Here is a 23,764-nt window from a genome sequence, read left to right as displayed (position 1 = left end):
AGCACCACCATGTGAGACCTACAGTAGCACCACCATGTGACTGAGACCTACAGTAGCACCACCATGTGACTGAGACCTACAGTAGCACCACCATGTGACTGAGACCTACAGTAGCACCACCATGTGAGACCTACAGTAGCACCACCATGTGACTGAGGCCTACAGTAGCACCACCATGTGACTGAGACCTACAGTAGCACCACCATGTGACTGAGACCTACAGTAGCACCACCATGTGACAGGCATACAGTAGCACCACCATGTTAAACACTTGTACAAATGAGTTGGGCAGAAAAACTCTTACTAGGAAAATGTTATTACAAATATAACTGAATAATGTCTACTAGGTACATAGGTGTAGTTGAAATATTTTCTAACCTCATTTGGTTCATATTAAAATAACATACATGGAGATAACGAATTGATGATGGAACAAAGAACTCTCTCAACAGGCTCTTCCCACACACACACACACACACACACACAGTCTGACACATGCACACACAAACTTGTTGACCAGTCAAACCCCCAGTAGATTATGCAGCTCATCATCATCAATCAGTGGTTCCTCTTCCTCCTCTTGTTTGGCCTCTTCCATCACCTCATCCGCCACTCCTGCCCCTGAGACCTCCTCATCTGACCCCCCACCTTCCTGCTCCTGTCTCATCAGCTCTTCAATCCTGGCATTCAGGTCTCTCCGCTAGACAGACAACAACAAATTAACTCTCCGCTAGACAGACAACAACAAATTAACTCTCCGCTAGACAGACAACAACAAATTAACTCTCCGCTAGACAGACAACAACAAATTAACTCTCCGCTAGACAGACAACAACAAATTAACTCTCCGCTAGACAGACAACAACAAATTAACTCTCCGCTAGACATACAACAACAAATTAACTCTCCGCTAGACATACAACAACAAATTAACTCTCCGCTAGACAGACAACAACAAATTAACTCTCTGCTAGACATACAACAACACATTAACTCTCTGCTAAACAGACAACAAATTAACTCTCCACTAGACATACAACAACAAATTAACTCTCCGCTAGACAGACAAAAACAAATTAACTCCCCGCTAGACAGACAACAACAAATTAACTCTCTGCTAGACAGACAACAACAAATTAACTCTCCGCTAGACAGACAACAATAAATTAACTCTCCGCTAGACAGACAACAACAGATTAACTCTCCACTAGACAGACAACAAATTAACTCTCCGCTAGACAGACAACAACAAATTAACTCTCCGCTAGACAGACAAAAACAAATTAACTCTCCGCTAGACAGACAACAACAAATTAACTCTCCGCTAGACAGACAACAAAAAATTACTCTCTGCTAGACAGACAACAACACATTTACTCTCTACTAGACAGACAACAACAAATTAACTCTCCACTAGACCGGCAACAACAAATTAACTCTTCACTAAACAGACAACAAAAAATTACTCTCTGCTAGACAGACAACAACAAATTAACTCTCTGCTAGACCGGCAACAACAAATTAACTCTTCACTAAACAGACAACAAAAAATTACTCTCTGCTAGACAGACAACAACAAATTAACTCTCTGCTAGACAGACAACAACTTGAAGATACTATATTGACCGAGTTAAAAAAGAGACTAGAGTGTACCTTTGATTCTAACAATTCTTCATCATCATCCTCGGTCAACTCGAGTACGGCCGTGTCTTCATGGCCAACAACTGTGTGGTTGCTGCCAGTCACAGGAGACTGGTGACTGGGGGGTGAGGAGCTGTAGGTGCTGGATCTAGTGGCTGGGGGTGGGGAGGTTCCGTAGGTGTTGGCTAGTCTGTCCAGTGCTGTGATTTGTCTGGCAAATAAAGTAGGATAGATAGGTACAAGCAAGCTCTACATGTCACTGGGTCACATGCACATGTCACAGTTGGACTTTAGTTATAAATTGAACAGAACAAGCACATTGTAAGCACAAGGATGTGAACAGATCATAGAAAAAGGAAGTTTCTAACATGGACCCTATGTTTTATCATTGAGTTAAACTATTGATCTAGTTAGACTTTAGTTTCCAATTTAATATTATGGCTTAAAGATGGGCAAGGTAAGTTTTCAACAGTAAAGAGTCCAGATCTGATTGCCCAGATTAGCTCAGTGAGACAGGTTTAGAACTTGTAAAAACATGGACCATATCCATAGTTGTAGCCAAGCCACATCTTCATGTTTCAAGAATAACCTTGGGCTGCTATTAAAAATTGTCTCAATCATTTATTTTCTCCTGCAAACAAGACAGGCCCAGTGGTCATGGTGAGTTCAAATTAGTTTTGAAATCCAGTCTGCCTATATCTTATGTCATAGCAGGAACATTTTGAGATGGTGACAAAACAAGTAGAATCAAATACAATGGGGACCATTGCTACAAGGAGGGACGGGTAGTTTATTCCTCATAGTCAACTTTTGCAGGGATTTCAAAATTAATTTGAGGTAGCTAAATAAATGTAAGGCAAAGAGAACTGGTAGAGGGGGTTGCTTTTAACAAACAGTGTGAATTCAAGTACTGGTAGTAAATTAGGCTATAGCTTGACTAACATGATGGCGAGATTAACTGTAATGAAACCAGGACTGGGAGATATTCACCTCATTTAAAGACCTACAACATTTTATTATTATTTTTTTGGGAATATATTTTGCTGAAATGTCAGTGAAAAATTCAGACTAAAAATGTGCATTTGAAAAAATTCAAAATCTTGACCTAGATATAATATTTACCTAGTACCATCTGCCCTAGTGTAATCCCTGATTTGAAAAGATATGCACGTATTTGCTCATCTATTTAAGTTAATTTAAAAGTTATAGTCAAAACCTCTCCCACCAAAAAATGTTTGCCCAGTTGGGATAAGTGCCCTATATGTAATGGAGAATTACATTTTGCAGCTAGCCTACTGCAATCTATGTGTATAAACACAACTATAACTTTTTAAAATTTACTTGTCATAAGAATTATCATCCCTTTATAAAAGCTGACTCCTTGTCAAAAGAAAACTCTGGGCTAAGATAGTTGAGTTACTTCCCTTCTTTACTTCTGTACATAGCCATATATAATTGATTTCTAAAAACTCATGAAAAATCTAAGTAGCACTAAATATACAGAATATTGTTATTAAATACCTGTAGAAGGAGTAATGGGTGAAAAATTGCAAGACTTGAATGAAAAAGACAAAAAAGGTGAGAAGAATGAAGATGAATCAATGAAAAGTTTGTAAGCAACTGGACCTACTTGACAGCATTAGTCACCATATTGGACAGGTAGAGACCAACTTGAGCCAGCGCTCCACCCACGTGAGGAATAACTGGACTGGCAGCCTCACCCCCAGGGACTGCTTCATCCTCCTCTACCTCATCCTCACCCACTGTTGGGGGCAGGGGCAGACTCAGAGGCCTCCTGGGGTCGTAGGTCACTGGCTCCCCATGAGATGTTCTCAGTTCCTTCTTGAGACCAGCACTCTCCAACTCAGGCTGAGTCCCGTGGCTGGCTGAGTCAGCTCCAGTGTCCAGCCCATCTCTAAAGATAGAATTTAAGCCTGGTATAAGCGTGGGGTCCGAAGTCTGCGTGACCAGGGAGTCGTCCACTTGAACAGATGAGAGGTCTGAGGGGTTGGCTGGAGAGGACTGGTCAGTGCTGGCCACTCTCTGACTGCATGTGCTGCTTGCAGGAGGAGTTGATGGACTGGCGCCATTACAGCCTGCACTTGGCACTGACTGACTTTTTGATGGGCTGTTACATCCAGCATCTGTTGCTGCATGAGTTCCTGATGGACTGGGGTGTCCAGCGTCTGTTGTTGTCTCTGCCAGATTATTGTTCCTGGGGTCCCCATTGACAGCAGGCAAGGATGGAACACTACCACTAGATGACAGCTCGTTCTCTTTGTTTTCTCTCAACTTGGACTTGGGTTCAGGGAGCTGTGGGAGTCACAATACATTTTGTTAGATAACTGTGGGAGTCACAAGATATTCTGTTAGATACTGTGGGAGTCACAATACATTCTGTTAGATTACTGTTGGAGTCAAAATACATTCTGTTAGATACTGTGGGAGTCACAAGATATTCTGTTAGATACTGTGGGAGTCACAAGATATTCTGTTAGATACTGTGGGAGTCACAAGATATTCTGTTAGATAGTGGGGGAGTCACAAGATATTCTGTTAGATACTGTAGGAGTCACAATACATTCTGTTAGATAACTGTGGGAGTCACAAGATATTCTGTTAGATAGTGGGGGAGTCACAAGATATTCTGTTAGATACTGTAGGAGTCACAATACATTCTGTTAGATAACTGTGGGAGTCACAAGATATTCTGTTAGAAACTCTAGGAGTCACAATACATTCTGTTAGATACTGTAGGAGTCACAATACATTCTGTTAGATACTGTGGGAGTCACAAGATATTCTGTTAGAAACTCTAGGAGTCACAATACATTCTGTTAGAAACTCTAGGAGTCACAAAACATTCTGTTAGATAGTGTCTATATATGACGCAACTGTATTTTTAAAGTTTTAAATGTTTAAAATCTAAAATGTGTAGAGCCAAACAACCATTACCTTTCCAGCCTCCTCTGCTAAGAAGAAAGATTTAAATTTATGATAAATAATTTCTGCCTTCTGTTGGATGGCAGCACTTTTTTTAAACTTGCGACATTTTTTTATCGTGGCCATTATATTGGGATTCTTGCGCAACAGTGGCGGGTTGACGGGGATGGCTGCCAGGTCTTCAAGGATGGCAACACACTTGTCTATGTCCTGCGGATACACAATCATTGTCACAGTCAACACAATCATTGTCACAGTCAACACAATCATTGTCAGCAGTCAGCACAATCATTGTCACAGTCAACACAATCATTGTCACAGTCAACACAATCAATGTCAGCAGCCAACACAATCATTGTCACAATCAACACAATTATTTTTACAGTCAACACAATCATTGTCACAGTCAACACAATCATTGTCACAGTCAACACAATCATTGTCACAGTCAACACAATCATTTTTGCAGTCAACACAATCATTGTCACAGTCAACACAATCATTGTCAGCAGTCAACACAATCATTGTCACAGTCAACACAATCATTGTCACAGTCAACACAATCATTGTCACAGTCAACACAATCATTGTCACAGTCAACACAATCATTGTCACAGTCAACACAATCATTGTCAGCAGCCAACACAATCATTGTCACAATCAACACAATCATTTTTACAGTCAACACAATCATTGTCACAGTCAACACAATCATTGTCACAGTCAACATAATCATTTTTACAGTCAACACAATCATTGTCATAGTCAACTCAATCATTGTCACAGTCAACACAATCATTGTCACAGTCAACACAATCGTTGTCACAGTCAACACAATCGTTGTCAGTCAACACAATCATTGTCACAGTCAACACAATCATTGCCAGCAGTCAACACAATCATTGCTATCATTCAACACAATCATTGCTCCCACTCAACACAATCATTGCTACCATAGACATACATTGACCAGACATGCCTGCCCTAGAAACAGTCAAACTTGACCATGAAATTTTAGCATCAAAGAGGACCATTAGAGTTGCTGCTACTTTGTTCAACCAAAACTATTTAATATGAGCAATTTCTGTAAGTCTTTAGTGCAATACGGCTAGTGTCTGGACTAGACCTATTTATTATTTAATCAAGATCTACATCAAACAAAAACTAAGTAGGCCTACACCTAAACCCTTCCTACTATAGTAGAATTGACAACTGATAGTAGATCGTTCAACTGATTGCCAAATCACTAATGCAAATACCTAAACAACACTATTTTCCCTATTTCTTCTTTCCTCAGTAAAAGCTTCCAAATGTTTTTGTATTTATTTATTTTTTAAAGTTATTATATCTAAAAAAAAATGTTCATCTAAGACAGATGTGTTATCTATGACATTTATTATCTAATTAGACAGATGTGTTATCTAAGACATTTATTATCTAATTAGACAGATGTGTTATCTAAGACATATATAATCTAATTAGACAGATGTGTTATCTAAGACATTTATTATCTAATTAGACAGATGTGTTATCAAAGACATTTATTATCTAATTAGACAGATGTGTTATCTATGACATTTATTATCTAATTAGACAGATGTGTTATCTAAGACATTTATTAATTAGACAGATGTGTTATCTAAGACATATAATCTAATTAGACAGATGTGTTATCTAAGACATTTATTATCTAATTAGACAGATGTGTTATCAAAGACATTTATTATCTAATTAGACAGATGTGTTATCTATGACATTTATTATCTAATAAGACAGATGTGTTATTTAATTGAGAAAGCAGAGAGTTTTTATCCATGGCTTCCCAACTGCCACACAATGAACTAGGCTAGCCAATCCACTGTAAGGTGTGACAGACTAGTCCTGACTATAAACCAATCAAATTAGTCCTTACAGCCACTTACCAAGCTCTCAATGTTCAGGGCTTTCTTGATCTCTGCATCCATCTGAATGAGAGTGTTTTCAGCTAAACTAACTGAAAAACATAATGGCAATTTTTTAAAAAAAATTATTTTAATGAGAGTGTTTTCAGCTAAACTAACTGAAAAACATAATGGCAATTTAAAGAAATAATATTTTTAATGAGAGTGTTTTCAGCTAAACTAACTGAAAAACATAATGGCAATTTAAAGAAATAATATTTTTAATGAGAGTGTTTTCAGCTAAACTAACTGAAAAACATAATGGCAATTTAAAGAAATAATATTTTTAATGAGAGTGTTTTCAGCTAAACTAACTGAAAAACATAATGGCAATTTTAAAAAAAAATATTTTTAATGAGAGTGTTTTCAGCTAAACTAACTGAAAAACAAAATGGCAATTTTTAAAAAAAATATTTTTAATGAGAGTGTTTTCAGCTAAACTAACTGAAAAACAAAATGGCAATTTTAAAAAATAATATTTTTAATGAGAGTGTTTTCAGCTAAACTAACTGAAAAACAAAATGGAAATTTTAAAAAATAATATTTTTAATGAGAGTGTTTTCAGCTAAACTAACTGAAAAACATAATGGCAATTTAAAGAAATAATATTTTTAATGAGAGTGTTTTCAGCTAAACTAACTGAAAAACAAAATGGAAATTTAAAAAAAAAAAAAGTTTAATGAATGTACTTCTGATGAAACTGAATGATTCATTTCTAAACGAATCAGTACATTTTTCTGTTGCCATGACAACAAGGGCAGTAAACAACCAAATACAAGGGGTCAGCACTGAATGATAGGGCTAGCACTAAATGATGGGGCTAGCACTAAATGATGGGGCTAGCACTAAATGATGGGGCTAGCACTAAATGATGGGGCTAGCACTAAATGATGGGGCTAGCACTAAATGATGGGGCTAGCACTAAATGATGGGGCTAGCACTAAATGATGGGGCTAGCACTAAATGATGGGGCTAGCACTAAATGATGGGGCTAGCACTAAATGATGGGGCTAGCACTAAATGATGGGGCTAGCACTAAATGATGGGGCTAGCACTAAATGATGGGGCTAGCACTAAATGATGGGGATATCAAAGCTTACAGGATATTTGTTCCTTCTTTTCTCGCTTTTTCTGTTCCAGCTTTTCTTGTTTCTTGCGTTCCTTTTCTTGTTGTCTAGGAAAAAATGTGATTGTAATAAGATATTTTTTTTATCATTATTGTTTGCTATTAACATTTTAAAAGTCAGCTACCAAAAACTACATTCTATTGGATACACCCACTGTGTCAACAAATGTAAAATCTTCTCTAATTAGATCATCATCCTACTCAGGCAGCTCAAGTCTTTCTAGAGATCTAGCTAGATACTTTCTTACATTTTGATCTAGCAAGATACTTTCTTACATTTTCTTTTCTTTTTCAAATTTTCTGCTTTTGTCCTCCTCTTTTCTCCTTTTCTCTTCCTCGTTGTGTGTCTTTTTCTTCTCCTCTTTCACTTTTTCCTCTTCAGACTTGTGTTCATGGCCTGACCTCTCCTGGTGGCAAAAAGTAAACAACTTACAAACACAAACAAAAAGTAAACAACTTACAAACACAAACAAAAAGTAAACAACTTACAGACATAAACTAAAAGTAAACAACTTACAGACACAAACAAAAAGTAAACAACTTACAGACACAAACAAAAAGTAAACAACTTACAGACACAAACTAAAAGTAAACAACTTACAGACATAAACTAAAAATAACAACTTACAGACACAAACAAAAAGTAAACAACTTACAGACACAAACAAAAAGTAAACAACTTACAGACACAAACTAAAAGTAAACAACTTACAGACACAAACAAAAAGTAAACAACTTACAGACACAAACAAAAAGTAAACAACTTACAGACATAAACTAAAAGTAAACAACTTACAGACACAAACTAAAAGTAAACAACTTACAGACACAAACAAAAAGTAAACAACTTACAGACACAAACAAAAAGTAAACTTACAGACACAAACAAAAAGTAAACAACTTACAGACATAAACTAAAAGTAAACAACTTACAGACACAAACAAAAAATAAACAACTTACAGACACGAACTAAAAGTAAACAACTTACAGACACAAACTGAAAGTAAACAACTTACAGACACAAACAAAAAGTAAACAACTTACAGACATAAACTAAAAGTAAACAACTTACAGACACAAACTGAAAGTAAACAACTTACAGACACAAACTAAAAGTAAACAGCTTATAGACACAAACTGAAAGTAAACAACCCTTTACAGTCCTATGCACCTCGGTCGCCCAAGAATGTTTTTGTGTGGTAGAGTCCAGTGTGCCAGCAGTTGCCCAAACTTTGTATAGTACATTTATTTACGTGTAATAATGGACGTCTCAATGGTAACGATATTTTAAAAGTATCGTTCAAAGCGGGAAATTATACATTTTATTGACATTGTTTCCTTGTTCTATCCATTGTCGTTAGTTTTCTACGATTTTTCTACAGTTAAGAATTTTTTTTCTTGAAATTACAGGCAATATTATAATAAGTGAAATTACATCTAATTAAAATACTTCTGCAGTTGATTCAAGTTGTATTTATAATAAAACTTATACAGTGATATCAAAACATAAAACTAATACAGTAATAACAAAACATAAAACTAATACAGTGATAAGAAAAAATAAAACTAATACAGTGATAACAAAACATAAAACTAATACAGTGATAACAAAACATAAAACTAATACAGTAATAACAAAACATAAAACTAATACAGTGATAACAAAACATAAAACTAATACAGTGATAACAAAACATAAAACTAATACAGTGATATCAAAAACAGGAAGTTGCTACAGTGACTTAGCTAGGCCAATGCAAAAATTTAATTTCAGTAAAACAATATAATAGTTACATATTTAGATAGGGGCTGTCAATCTGATTACAGATCAGTTTGAATTTTCAAAATCTGACCATAAACATAAAAGTTATGAATTTTTTAGTCATTAAAAAACAGCAGTTTTTTCAGACAACCGGGGTAGACCCTGAAAGAGGAAAAATACTGGGAGGGTATGGACCAAATTTTTAAGAGTTTTTCACTAAAAGTGGTATAAAAGTAAGCAGACTTCACCAATTGATGTCATTTTATGATATTTTGTAGATTTTTGTATGCCGAATCCAATGATGCTATTTTAAAAAGTGTCTTTTGATTACATAACAGACTTATTTCATGGATTATGTAATACCCCCCTTCAATTTTTTTTACAACATCTGATAATCCGTGTGATAAGAAGTCATTCTTTAAATTAAACACTGTTTTAAACCATAATATGACATTTGTATATGCTGAAGCTAGTGGTGATATTTAAAATGGTCGAACATTATTACAAAACTATAAAGGTCAGGTTATGTAATTCGCACCTTTTGCTCATAATTTACCATGTATTTATTTTAAAATCTCTTTTGCTCATTGTCAGTTAACTTAAGTGAATAGCCTACTTAAAGAAAAGATAACTAATACAGTTTTAATACAAAGAGAAGGATGCTATAACAACAGTATATTTGTGATGATGTAACTTCTTAAAATATGTTATGTAATCTATGTGCAATCCTACAGGCCTACTCTATTCCAAAAATATAGGCATATCTTATTATATTTATATTTCTTGTTACTTTAAATGTCATACCATTGATACAACTTTCTTCTATAGAATTAGCCTTGTTACAAATGTGTCTTATCAGAATCAGTGTGCTTTAAGACAATTTTGTAATATTTTTAAACGCAAAAAAATTGCTCATTTTTACAAATTTAATAACATAAACATTGGAGGAAAATTGTTTTTTTTTTAGCTTGTACAAGGTAGTGTAAGTTATAGGTCTATAACATAGATTTATATATGCCCAATGTTTATGCTAGTAGTAAGCTTGTGTATTTTGGGGGAAAAAAGCACGTGTTTGAGTGCTTGACTGTGTGTAGCAGATGCTAGGCATTTTTTAAGTTTCCCGTGTCTGGCTTAACACGGAGGCGTTTATCACCATCAGCATTTGCCTAGATTTAGTGAAATCAGACGTGGGTAACCAGGTTTTCTGACCAACGAATTTTATTGCCGTATTACGTAAACACGAGGCTAGATAGGCTAGTCGGCCAACCCGATGAACGTGTCAGACGAATATTATGTAATTTTAGAGACAAAAGTCTGGGAAGATTTCCTGATCTATGCCCGAGGGTTAGTAACATCAACTCCACAAAGTGAAGGGGGAGGGAGGTGGGGTATGAAACCACCGCGAGCCGCTCGGGTACCGTACGGGTGTTACACAACATCAAAGGCGCCGACCCTCGGCTTGTCGCGTCACGGAGTAGTGGGGGCGGGGTGAGGCTATGGATGTTACATACGGTGTTACAATAGTTACATACCGTGTAGGATGGTCAGTGACTCCCCATACCCACCCCATCCCATTTTGGTCGATTTGGCAAGCTAGTAACCTCCACGTTGTTAAGGGTTTTAAAAATAAAATTTTTAGTCAACCGAAAAAAAGAGCCCGGGGTAAAATTTAATTTATTTTTTAAAGCCATTTTTACTAAAAAGTAATGTACACAATAATGAAACGAATCACGTCAGCATTGTTTGGTCGGGTCGCAGCTATCCGGATTAATTTCTAAAGAAGATTAATTTTGACGATTAGTAAATACTATTACGACTTTTTTTGCCGTTTCAATGGTTTAAAACAAAGTTATGAAACATGCCTGTCTACTTAAATATAAAATAGCAATACCCGACGAGTCAAACACGGGAACACATGTAGGCCTATCTATCTTTAGAAATTGTTTATTATAGTCTCATCCAATCGGATCAACCGCCTAGCGTCACGTGACCACACACTCGCTGTGCTACACGATGTGTAGATCACGATTCAGTCGGACGGCGGCCGACGCGTTAATTTTTATTTTCGTTCCGTCTTAAAATGTATGGACGGCTTTATTATGAGGTGTTATAATACATGTCATACATTAAAATAATCGGCGGGATTTCAGGAATACAGCTCAAGGTTCAAATGTAAAATAGGCCAAATAATAGACCGGGAAACTTAGTTCAACTTTGCGGTCCGATATCTCCCGAAGTATTTAACTTATTTTGACCACGAACCTTGAGCGTTGTACGTCTACATTTAATCTGTTCGTCTGCCAAATTTGATTGTTGTAGTACGTAAACTCGATAAGTCTATAAAAAAAACTGTAGCGCGTCATATTTAAAACAGCGATTCGAAGCACAGCCGAGCGGTTCAGTCGGACAGCGGTCGGCGCGTCATGTTTTGATTTTCGGTCCACTTCAAAGTCTATAGACGTCCTTATTATAGGGCCTAATATGACAAATCATACATATTAATAAACGTCGAGATTTCAGGAATACAGCTCAAGGTTCAAATTAAAAATCGGTTCATTAATAGCCCAAATAACTTAGTTCAACTTTGCCGTTCGATATCTCCAAAAGTATTTAACATATTTTCCCCAAGAACCTTGAGCGTTATACGTGAACATTTAATCTATTCTTCTACCAAGTTTCACTGTTGTAGTACGAAAACTCAAAGAGTCTATAGACTCTAAGTAACACCCCTCTTTTAAAAAGGTGAAAAAGCCTCCCCCTAATCGGCACGTCGCCGCGGGGGGTAAAAAATGCGATTAAATCGGCGATTTCTTCAACGTCTGAAATAATACAGAAATCAAACTTATACAGTGTAAAAGGTTATTCAATTACGAACAGAATGATGTATAACATGTTAACATAAACACAATAAAAGCATGCAAAAAACAGAGTTAAACATGCAGGGGGTAGGGAAAAGCCGATTTGTCCGATTTTCTCGGCAGCGGCATTGGCCTAGCTAAGTGACTATGGTGAATTTTTTTGTAGCCTTTTAAAGTAACTTATTTTTACAGAAATAATAATCGAGTTAGCGTTTGTTTACGCATATTTGCGATTAGTGTAATTCATATTTATTATAATTAAATTAAGATGCTATTTTACTTCATACATAAAGCTTTTTTACCTTGTTTTACCGTAAGTGATTATTGTAAATAATTTTTTTTAAAAGTGCCGAAGTTGAAAAATGTGTTGCCTTACACCTGACTGTAGGGGAAGTTAAACAGTTTTGATGATAGGAAATGATTAAGGAAACAGACAAAAGTTAACAAAGATGTAGATAAAAAACAGATTTTAAAAAAGCAGTGAAAAAGATCCTGACCTTGGAATGCTTCCGTTTGGCAGTGTCCTGTTTGTCAACCACAGGTGTGCCGGGTTTGTCTGCCACAACAGGTGTGCCGGGCTTGTCTGCCTGCTCCTCCACACACTCCTTCACTTCCTCTTTCAGTCTCTCCTCAGCTGCCTCTTTAGTCACGTCACTAACTTCTTCTTTTTTATCACTCACTTTGTTATCTTTCTTTTCTTCATCATTTTCTTTTTTGTCTGGGCTATCTTTAGCTACTGGCTGAATCTTCTCTGTTTTCACTTCTTTCTCTTCTGTTTTCTTCTCTTTCTTTTTCTTATCACTCTCTGATGATTTCTCCCTATCATCCTGAGTAGCCTGCACAAAATACGAGGACAGTTGAGCATACAGATAATGTGGACAGTTTAACATATGAATAATTGGGACAGTTTAGCATACAGATAATATGAGGACAGTGCACACCACCATGGCAGCTGAAGTGGTCCACACAACCCACACACACACACAGGGAGTATGCCTAACACATTAACAAGAATCATCTCACCTTTTTGGCCAAGACAAAGTCATCAAATTTTTTCTTCTTCCTCTCCCTCTTGCTGTGTTTGTTGGGCGTGTCCTCTTCCTCCTCCCCCCCAGCCTCCTGCTTCTTCTGTCGCTCCAGTTTCAGCTCAGCTTTAGCCTTCTGTATGCGCTCTTTTTCTTCCTTCTCTTTTCTGTGTACAAAGACAGGTTAAGTAAGAATGGTGGTCCCAGATGACAGGTAAAGTAAGAATGGTGGTCCCAGATGACAGGTAAAGTAAGAATGGTGGTCCCAGATGACAGGTAAAGTAAGAATGGTGGTCCCAGATGACAGGTAAAGTAAGAATGGTGGTCCCAGATGACAGGTTAAGTAAGAATGGTGGTCCCAGATGACAGGTAAAGTAAGAATGGTGGTCCCTGAGATGACAGGTTAAGTAAGAATGGTGGTCCCAGATGACAGGTAAAGTAAGAATGGTGGTCCCAGATGACAGGTTAAGTAAGAATGGTGGTCCCAGATGACAGGTAAAGTAAGAATGAGAGATGACATGTGTAGACCAAATTATCAGGCTACCTGGCAGCCTCTTCTCTTTGTTTTTTCTCTATCTCCTTCTGACGTTCTTCCTCTTTTTTCTTCCAGGAGCTAAGAGCACCTTCATCCTCAGCTTCCTCTTCATCATTGTCACTACAGAAACAAAGTTCAAAGGTCATTGGGTCTACGACTTATTCCCAAAAGACACTTGCCTGAATGTCGAATTCCAGAATGGAAAGTAATCGCTCCAACACATTGTCTAAACAAGGTGCATTAAATAAAGATCAAATATAATTGACTAACTTAAATTTTTAAATTCGCCGCCTAGACCATGCCTCAATCTCTGTGAATTGACCACCACACTAGTTAAGCCAGTGGTTCCCAACCTTTTTCGAGTGGCGACCCCCTTTTATAAAAAGTAAGTGACCCGCGACCCCCCATAGAATTAAAAAGCCGAAATTAGTATGGAAATTAATAAGCACTAAAATAAGATTTTCTAGTAGACTTTCAATATGAACTACTCTTGATAACTGTTTTAATAGCATGAGTTAAATTGCATACTATTCACTAAACCTTCGTGGTTAAGTTTTTAATTTTAAAAAAAAAAACTGTTAACGCCAACCTATGTCATTATAATTATCTTAATTTTGTTTTTAAACGAAGAATAGTGTTGAAAATATATTCTCGAAAAGTCAATCAATTTTACGTTTGGGTATGAATGGTGAATACTACACCAAAATTGTGTCTGCAGTTTTTCATCTTACACAGAATCATTTTGCAAATCAAATAATTCATCTTGTAATTCATCGGGAATACTGGCAACATCAAGGGAAGAAAAGAATGGGTAATGCGTAAATGCAGATTCTTCTTTTTTCAGCTCAGAGGAATAGCGATGCAGTTCGTTTTCAAGAGATTCAAGATGCCCAGAAATCGCTTCTTTCAAAATTTTAATTATCTCACAATCAGATTCATCTACCACACCGCAAAGTTTCTCAAATTTACAATATTTCCAAGATTTGTTTTCTTTACCGATTTTGCAGCTTTGATAAGAATGCCCCGATATTATCATGGAAAGTTATAATATTCGTTCATTTTCCCTGAAGCTTCAGGTTAAGCTTATCTTGATGTTTGAACACATCTGTTAGATATGATACTCTCTCCAATCATTCTATGTCGTTTAAAGTATACCAAAAAAGTCTTGTTTCCTTTGCACTCCCAAGAACAATTTGATTTTAGATTTCAATTCAAAAACACAATTTACAACATTTCGTTTGACAGCCAGCGTACTGTAGTGTAGAAGAGCAGAACCTCGTGATCTTTATTAATGTTTTTGCTTAGTTCTTTGAAGGCTCCAGATTTTATATAATTTACGACTTATACTAGCAATTGACTCTTGATGTCGATTGGTTAGGGCAGTGGTTAGGGAGCTAAATCTTTTCTGTTTTCTGAAAGCCCGATTTTGAGCTAAACATAGATGGCGCACCATCCGTACAAACCCCACAGCCGTTCTAACCCATTTTAATCATCCAGTTTCAAAAAAGATATTTATTTTCTCCATGCTATCTTCACAAAAGAGCAACTCTTTTATCTTTGCTATCATCCGCATGAATATAGACACAGACCAGCAACTGCGAACACGAACTCACGTCTGTTGATTTATCAACTTGAAAAGCAAACAATGGTGAAAGCTTAATTTCAATAAAAATGTGTTATTTAGCATTTACGTACATGCAGCGTTTGATGAGATTTTCTCCTATTGTTTTTTTTTTTGCTTGGCATTGTCTATCGCGACTTCATTTGATGCTTGCACTAATGCTGGTGAAAACTTCCTGTTCGATCAAGTCTCTGGCGTTTGCATCTAGATTCTTACAGACGAAAGAACTCCATATATTGTTTTGTGTGTTCCGAATGACTCATCTCAAATGACGTTTTAGTTTTGAAGATTTCATAGATTCGTGACTGAGAACAACTTTGTACAGTGCGCTTTGTTTCTTCTCTATTACATTTCCAGTGATGTTAATGAAGCCGAATTTTAAAAATTCTTCTAAATATTTATGTTTTGTTTCAAATTACTAAGGTTTAGTATACCAGTTGGCGACCCCCCAGAAAGACCTTCGCGACCCCCCTGGGGGTCGCGACCCCCAGGTTGGGAACCCGTGAGTTAAGCAGAATAAGATAATCAAACAAACGCACCTCTGTTCAATGTTGGTAGGTGCCATGCTGCCTACACAGTGTCATAAATGCTATATATCAATTTTCAAGAAATAAAAAGCTAAATTTTAAAAAACATAAACAAATTTCTTTTTATGCTTAGAATTGTGTTGATTATCAAAATGTCAAACTTGAATTGATAAAGAATGTCTATCTGGTATTTTGATTTATCATATAATATTAGCATTTTTTTTTCTGGCAAATGGCCTTGGTCATTTGTTGCATTCGGGCAAGTGTCCATTCAGGAAATCAGTCTTTGGGCAAACGGCATTAGGGCAAGTGTTTTTTGGGAAAACGTCCGGCTCCCAAAAACATTGACATTGATGAAGCAAGAATAAAGAAATAGGACTGGACAACAAAATGTACAGGTACATGGCCCTACCTGCTTATTGAACCAAGGCTGTCCTCACCCTCCTCCTTCTTTATGTCCCTGGACTTGTTGGCTCCAGCAGCTAGGGACAAAACCAGAGACATGATTTTAAACTGACATCTAGGTCAGCACTGTCATTTATATCTGACATCTAGGTCAGCACTGTCATTTCTACCTGACATCTAGGTGAGCACTGTCATTTCTACCTGACATCTAGGTGAGCACTGTCATTTCTACCTGACATCTAGGTCAGCACTGTCATTTCTACCTGACATCTAGGTGAGCACTGTCATTTCTACCTGACATCTAGGTGAGCACTGTCATTTCTACCTGACATCTAGGTCAGCACTGTCATTTCTACCTGACATCTAGGTGAGCACTGTCATTTCTACCTGACATCTAGGTGAGCACTGTCATTTCTACCTGACATCTAGGTCAGCACTGTCATTTCTACCTGACATCTAGGTGAGCACTGTCATTTCTACCTGACATCTAGGTGAGCACTGTCATTTCTACCTGACATCTAGGTGAGCACTGTCATTTCTACCTGACATCTAGGTCAGCACTGTCATTTCTACCTGACATCTAGGTGAGCACTGTCATTTCTACCTGACATCTAGGTGAGCACTGTCATTTCTACCTGACATCTAGGTCAGCACTGTCATTTCTACCTGACATCTAGGTGAGCACTGTCATTTCTACCTGACATCTAGGTGAGCACTGTCATTTCTACCTGACATCTAGGTCAGCACTGTCATTTCTACCTGACATCTAGGTCAGCACTGTCATTTCTACCTGACATCTAGGTGTGTACTGTCATTTCTACGTGGTAATCACAGATGAAGGATAAAAACATGTTTCACACTGTCAAACACAGGATAGAAACATGTTTCACACTGTCAAACATAGGATAAAAACATGTTTCACACTGTCAAACACAGGATAAAAACATGTTCTAAATGTCATCCATCACCAAGACCAGATATCTGCTACCTTTTGGTATCCGCCTCCTGACTGCTACCTTGGTGACCCTCTTCTTCCTCCCACTAGCACCATCCTCTTCCTCTTGCTCATCATCTGCATCATCGCTGCCTTTTTTCTTTTTTTTCCCACCAGAGGCTTTTCTCTCATCAGACTCCATTTCAAAATCCTGTCAGAGGAGGCCAGTGAAAAGAGAACTAATCAACAATATGTCGATGACCTCACAATACCTGACCATGTCAATGACGTCACACTACCTGACCATGTCAATGACCTCACACTACCTGACCATGTCAATGCCATCACACTACCTGACCATGTCAATGATGTCACACTACCTGACCATGTCAATGACATCACACTACCTGACCATGTCAATGCCATCACACTACCTGACCATGTCAATGACCTCAAACTACCTGACCATGTCAATGATGTCACACTACCTGACCATGTCAATGACGTCACACTACCTGACCATGTCAATGACATCACACTACCTGACCATGTCAATGACGTCACACTACCTGACCATGTCAATGATGTCACACTACCTGACCATGTCAATGACGTCACACTACCTGACTACCCCAATGATACTACCAGAGCACTTCTAACCTCATCACCAGAGTCGTCAGTGGGAGGTGCGCTGGCATCAAAATCTTCCTCTTCCTCCTCAGCTTTGACTGATGATGCTACGCTGGAACCTCTGCTGGGGGTGGAGCCTGGGGCTTTCTTCTTAGCTCTAGGGGTGGGGCCAGCTCTAGCTCTCTTAGGTGCTGGTTTTTCAGCCTTAAACACAAAAACAGCGCATTAGCGTTCAGAAATAATTAAAAATTATGCTGCATTATAATTTATAATATTCTGATTCCCTTTTACTAAATTATCTTTTGTTGACATTACTTTTAATGAAATTTGGCTTATAAATCAGATTTATTAGTGACTGAAATCCAATAAATAATATACCGGTCCCACACGCCTTTATGTACTAACAAAGATCTTTGCTACTTCTATTTTTATATTGCTGCATAATTTGTTCATTTTATTTATTGATTTGAACTCAGATCTGCAAGTTATTTAAAATTGTGTTAAATAAAATTAGCTATTACTGTTTGATCAATCAGAAGGCCACACCAGGACCAGAACACAATATGGAACAGGATTTGCTGCCTATTTTTATCAAGGTTTGTGAGTTAAAATAAAACAAAACTCAACAATGCTTAAGAGTTGTACAACAAAATGACATGCAGAATGGTGAAACATTTTACCAGAGAAGATGTGCTTTCTTTTCTTTTTCGTTTCTGGCTCTGTGCTTTTTTTGGGGTCTGAAAATACAAAGTCATTTTTTAATGTAGTGTGTGTTAAAGATCTGAAATTACCAAGTCATATTTTATGGTGTGTGTGGTTATGTGGCCAACACAATTGGTCCTACACAAATGTATTCTGAATAATTTTTTACTAATAGAAAAACATGATTAAAAATGTAACGAGAAGATTGGTCCAAAGTATTTACTTTTTTTCCTTTGACAACGGGAACATCTGCCTGGTGGTCAACATCATCAGCATCAACAACATCATCATCAACAACGACATCATCAACAGGTTGGGTCAAGTCAATGTTTGTTACCTGTGAAAACAACAGCAGCCAATAGGGGGCCCACACAACTCTCCCCACCAGAGCATGGCTACTAGTCAAAGTGTTGCCCCCCCCCCCCCCCCTCCAACATCTGGATTCAGTCACCAATCTTCAACTTTCACCAAAACTACACTTTGACTAGGCCATGAATGCAACTCTAGGCGACAGTGCATCAAGAGTTTGGGCTTGTCACATGCAATCCCTAAGGGAAAATTGACATTCAATTAGTTCAGATAATATTTCTGCTGGTGATCAAGCCACCAAGAAAACTATAATTTACAATCTTTATTTCACAGTCTTTTTGTAACCTATTTGACCCTATCGTTCAAGAAACTAATGGGAACTTGTCAAGTTTCAAAACATTAAAGTGGAGCTTTCTTTCTACACTGGCCTAAAGCGGAGCTTTCTTTCTGCACTGGCCTCTAGTTACATTTTTGTGAGTAGGGAGAGCTAGGTGACATGATGGCAATATAACAATCTGACGGGACTACTGGCTGGATAAGACATGGGTACATGATGAAGCTACTGACCGCTGGTTGAAACACCACATCTGGGTTGTTGATGATTTCCCACAGGCCAGCATTGAAAGCTGTCCTGCTGTTGGGCTTGTGATACTTTTCTTTAAACTTTTCATACGGGTAAATATCTTTGGGACCCAAGAAGGCACTGAAAGATAAAGATACATTTAGATGGTCAATTCAAGAACACATTGAAAGATGCTGTGTAGTGTGCCCCATTAGAATGGCTGTGTAGTGTGTCATGTGCCAGCCCCATTAGAATGGCTGTGTAGTGTGTCATGTGCCAGCCCCATTAGAATGGCTGTGTAGTGTGTCATGTGCCAGCCCCATTAGAATGGCTGTGTAGTGTGTCATGTGCCAGCCCCATTAGAATGGCTGTGTAGTGTGTCATGTGCCAGCCCCATTAGAATGGCTGTGTAGTGTGTCATGTGCCAGCCCCATTAAAATGGCTGTGTAGTGTGTCATGTGCCAGCCCCATTAGAATGGCTGTGTAGTGTGTCATGTGCCAGCCCCATTAAAATGGCTGTGTAGTGTGTCATGTGCCAGCCCCATTAAAATGGCTGCGTAGTGTGTCATGTGCCAGCCCCATTAGAATGGCTGTGTAGTGTGTCATGTGCCAGCCCCATTAGAATGGCTGTGTAGTGTGTCATGTGCCAGCCCCATTAGAATGGCTGTGTAGTGTGTCATGTGCCAGCCCCATTAGAATGGCTGTGTAGTGTGTCATGTGCCAGCCCCATTAGAATGGCTGTGTAGTGTGTCATGTGCCAGCCCCATTAGAATGGCTGTGTAGTGTGTCATGTGCCAGCCCCATTAGAATGGCTGTGTAGTGTGTCATGTGCCAGCCCCATTAGAATGGCTGTGTAGTGTGTAATCAAGGTTTCAAGTTATTTCTTTAAGTATTTAATCTCTCAGAAGTCAATTGTCTTTAAGTGCAGATCAATATGCCCAAAAAGATTGCCTCAATATATTTTTAAATACTTACGTTTCATGCGTTCCATAAAAAAATATGGGATATTTTCCTTTTGGTGCCTTCACCGACCCTTCCTGTATGTAATCAATCTAAACAGAAAAAAAATTAATAAAAACATAGAAATAATTTGAAATATAAATTTTAAAACTGTGATAAATATTTTTAACTGATTATCTTCAATATAAGAAAATATATTTTCAGCCTAATATAATTTCACAGAAGACAGTGTAAGTAAGATCAAACACCTCTAAATAGGAAGACAAAGAGAGGCAACCTACCCGAGCTGGCCAATGGGGATAGCCTTTCATCTTGGCGAATATTTTGTCCCCTGGTTTGTACTGCTCAGTGGCCATGATGATCTATGTTAATTTCTGTTTATAACAACAAAAGAATCTGCTTTTGAATACTTCAGCTGAGAAGGATTATAAGAAATATTTATAGAAATTTATCAGAACCTACAATGGCATACTTTCCTATTTAGATTTACAACTAGTGCACGAATTAGGTATCATTCTCAGCAAATGAAGAAGCAGTTTTTGTCTTTCTGTTTTTCTAGCTTTTTATGACAATGTGCAGCTATATAGGGTGGGGATAAAAATTAGTGGAATCAGAACCACTACTTAGATTTCTATAAAATACAGTTTTAAAATTTGTTAACTCATTTTTTGGCCAAAAAATCCTAGAAAGTGGGTCTGACACCACCCATTCAAATATAAGCCAACCAAGATCAAATACATGTCTAGCAGTGTACCTCACGTCAGGTGATTTTTTCAAAATATTTAGGGCATGTAATGGGAAATATGAGCAAATAAATTCCTCATAGAAAATATTTGTAAAAGTTAAAAGTTTGAAGATGGTTGACTGGAGCAGGTTATTGATTTTAAATATCCTGCCTCGCCATTGCTTGGTTTAAGATAAAAATGATCACCAATGAATAATTAGAATGCGTAAAGCATATTCTATTTTTAGATATGACACTAAAAAAATTCATAAATCTAGCCAAATGATTTGATTTTTGCAAATTATCCACATACCCAGGGTTAATATAGTTTATATAGCAATGGTATATAGGAATTATAAGATTTGAAAAAAAGAATACAGAGAGATACTAATACTAAAGTGCCACTTGCGAGACAAACAAAGAAATGAGGTCCTAAAGAACACCTGACAATTCTTAATTGACAGACTTAACTAGAAGGCAGATTCTAGCCAGAAAAGGATATGCATGCGCAATGGAGAGAAACTGTGACTTGCATTCGCTGGGATGTTTTTATGGTACTGCGCATGTGTGTGTTTACAAACCAACCGCAGGGTAATCTCACGATATAGCGAAGGAAATTATCTGGTAATTTTTGTTGAGTTTCGGTAACATTCGTTACTGTAAACCATAGTTTATTTGACTGGTGTAATACAAATAAAGTCAAGTGCATTACATTAAATTTTTAACTTAATTTAATGTTTAATTGACAGAAAATAAGCAACAATTAGGCCTAGTAGGCCTAAATCTAAATATTATTAATAAAGTTGAGTGTAGTAATTAATGTTTTTTTAAGAAACACAGAAAAAAAAACTTGCAGAAGATATGCAACAACTAGATCTAGATCTTGTAAAATAAGATGATTAGATTTAATAAAGTTAAAAGTAGTAAGAAGAACTAGAACAATGTTTAGTAGCAGCACTAATTGGCACATACACTTAAAATAATTAGAAATACAAAATAATTAGGCCTAGAGCCTAGCAAAACAGTATTTAAAATGCAACTAAAATCAATCCATGCACATTTTTAAACATTATGTATTTAAAATAATATGGCAGCAAATAAATGATGGTTTACAGTAATTTCTGTGGTTTCCAGAACTGCTCGACAGAATACGCCATGGTTTGTTTTTTTGCTGCTGTACAATTCCGGAATAATAACAGACGCTTTATCGAAATTTTACCAACCGCAGAACCCTAGCTCAGCTATTAAGGTCACTGCGCATGTGCAGAACTATCTTTTTACCGACCAGGTGGAGATGCTGGGGCAAAAAATCTTTTTCTGAGTAGTCACTTCGTTTTTTATATCGAAGTGTCTACACGGAAGAAGATTTTTCTCCCCAAAGTCTCCACTTAGTCGGCAAAAGATAGCTCTGCGCATGCGCAGTGACCTATGGCTAGGGTTAGGGCTAGAATGAGGGATAGGGTTAAGGATAGGATTAGGGTTGGTGTTAGGGTTCTGCGGTTGTAAACACATGCATGCGCAGTACCATCAAAATCATCGCCGCTAAGGCAAGTCGTAGTTTCTCTCCATTGCGCATGCGTATCGCATGCATATCTTATTCCGGCTAGAATTGGCCTTTTTATATTCAACCTATTCATAGCAGTAGCAGTTTCAACTGGGAAAAGGCATATTGGCCTACTCTCAGTTGACTAGTTAAAATATTGATGGAATTGAGTTTTTATTTTATTATTTTAATCCACTTTTTAATCCCAGAACAGAAGTTCTTAAAATCTTTAGTCACAAAACTCTGAAAACTGGTCACAAAACAATTCGAAGTTCAGAACAAAAACGTGACGACTAGATCTAGATAAAAATGTAAGTACAGTTTTTCCATATTGTTCAATAAACAGGTAAACAAGTAAAACCAATACCTTAAAGATATACGTGTTTGCGCTGTAGAAAAGTTCTACAACATTGAAAAATTATGCAGAACTTAGCCTAAAGACGCCATATTGCAATTCTAGATCTATATTTGATTGCCAGTCTTTGCTAACATTTGGAGCTATTTTGTATTTTTAACACAAAAGAATTTTAAATTGAATACAGTTTGTAATAAATTTTCATGCCATTTTTTCTACAAATAAACAACTGGTAACTGTTAGTTTTTATAATATGAGTTTAATCAAATGATTCAGTATTTCATTAGCAATATTTTTATTTCACTTCAAACAAACTGGCTTTGTGGCACATCCCAAACATGCTTAGCATAAAAAGTAGTTTCCAACAGTACAAGAGTTTCAGCAGCTTAGAAATGGAAACTTATTCTAAATTTCTGGATTTAGTTTCTAAATCTATATCTAGATCTAGATCTATTTCTAGATTCTAGCATTAGCACTCTAGAATCTAGATTTTTAAAACTAATATAACAAGCTAAAGAACATGATAGTTATATTAGTTTATATTATAAACTAGATCACTCTTTTACTCTTTTACTTTTTACTTTTACTCTTTTAATGAACATTTTAATAATGGACACCAGCGAGTTGACGAGATTCCTTCCATAATGTTGTTGACATGGAA

At 37.1% G+C, this 23,764-nt stretch overlaps 1 protein-coding gene across 2 annotated transcripts; it reads right to left on the bottom strand.

Annotated features, from left to right (window-relative positions):
- Positions 1-478: 478 nt before the first annotated feature.
- On the bottom strand, positions 479-23,266 carry LOC131943470 (hepatoma-derived growth factor-related protein 2). Of its 2 annotated transcripts, none has more exons than XM_059303628.1 (19): positions 23,116-23,266; positions 20,763-20,896; positions 20,497-20,573; positions 19,527-19,662; positions 18,874-18,903; positions 18,629-18,685; positions 17,979-18,152; positions 17,373-17,529; positions 16,392-16,461; positions 13,841-13,951; positions 13,295-13,463; positions 12,769-13,107; positions 7,927-8,057; positions 7,625-7,698; positions 6,507-6,577; positions 4,597-4,794; positions 3,272-3,954; positions 1,654-1,852; positions 479-700 (listed from the first exon to the last, which is right to left on the bottom strand). In XM_059303628.1, exons 2-19 carry the CDS (start codon positions 20,835-20,837, stop codon positions 521-523), a joined length of 2,931 nt encoding a protein of 976 aa, XP_059159611.1. In that variant the 5' UTR covers positions 20,838-20,896; positions 23,116-23,266; the 3' UTR covers positions 479-520. The 2 variants fall into 2 exon arrangements, with proteins under 2 accessions (XP_059159611.1, XP_059159610.1); XM_059303627.1 differs by having other exon boundaries at positions 18,874-18,987; positions 23,116-23,262.
- Positions 23,267-23,764: the final 498 nt, after the last annotated feature.

The sequence above is a fragment of the Physella acuta genome, unplaced genomic scaffold (genome assembly GCF_028476545.2).
Source record: "Physella acuta isolate Inbredline_101_S28 unplaced genomic scaffold, ASM2847654v3 ptg000457l, whole genome shotgun sequence".
In the NCBI taxonomy this organism is placed as follows: domain Eukaryota; kingdom Metazoa; phylum Mollusca; class Gastropoda; family Physidae; genus Physella; species Physella acuta.
The sequence above is the reverse complement of the archived record's forward strand: the minus strand, read 5'-3'. Positions and strand labels throughout refer to the sequence as shown.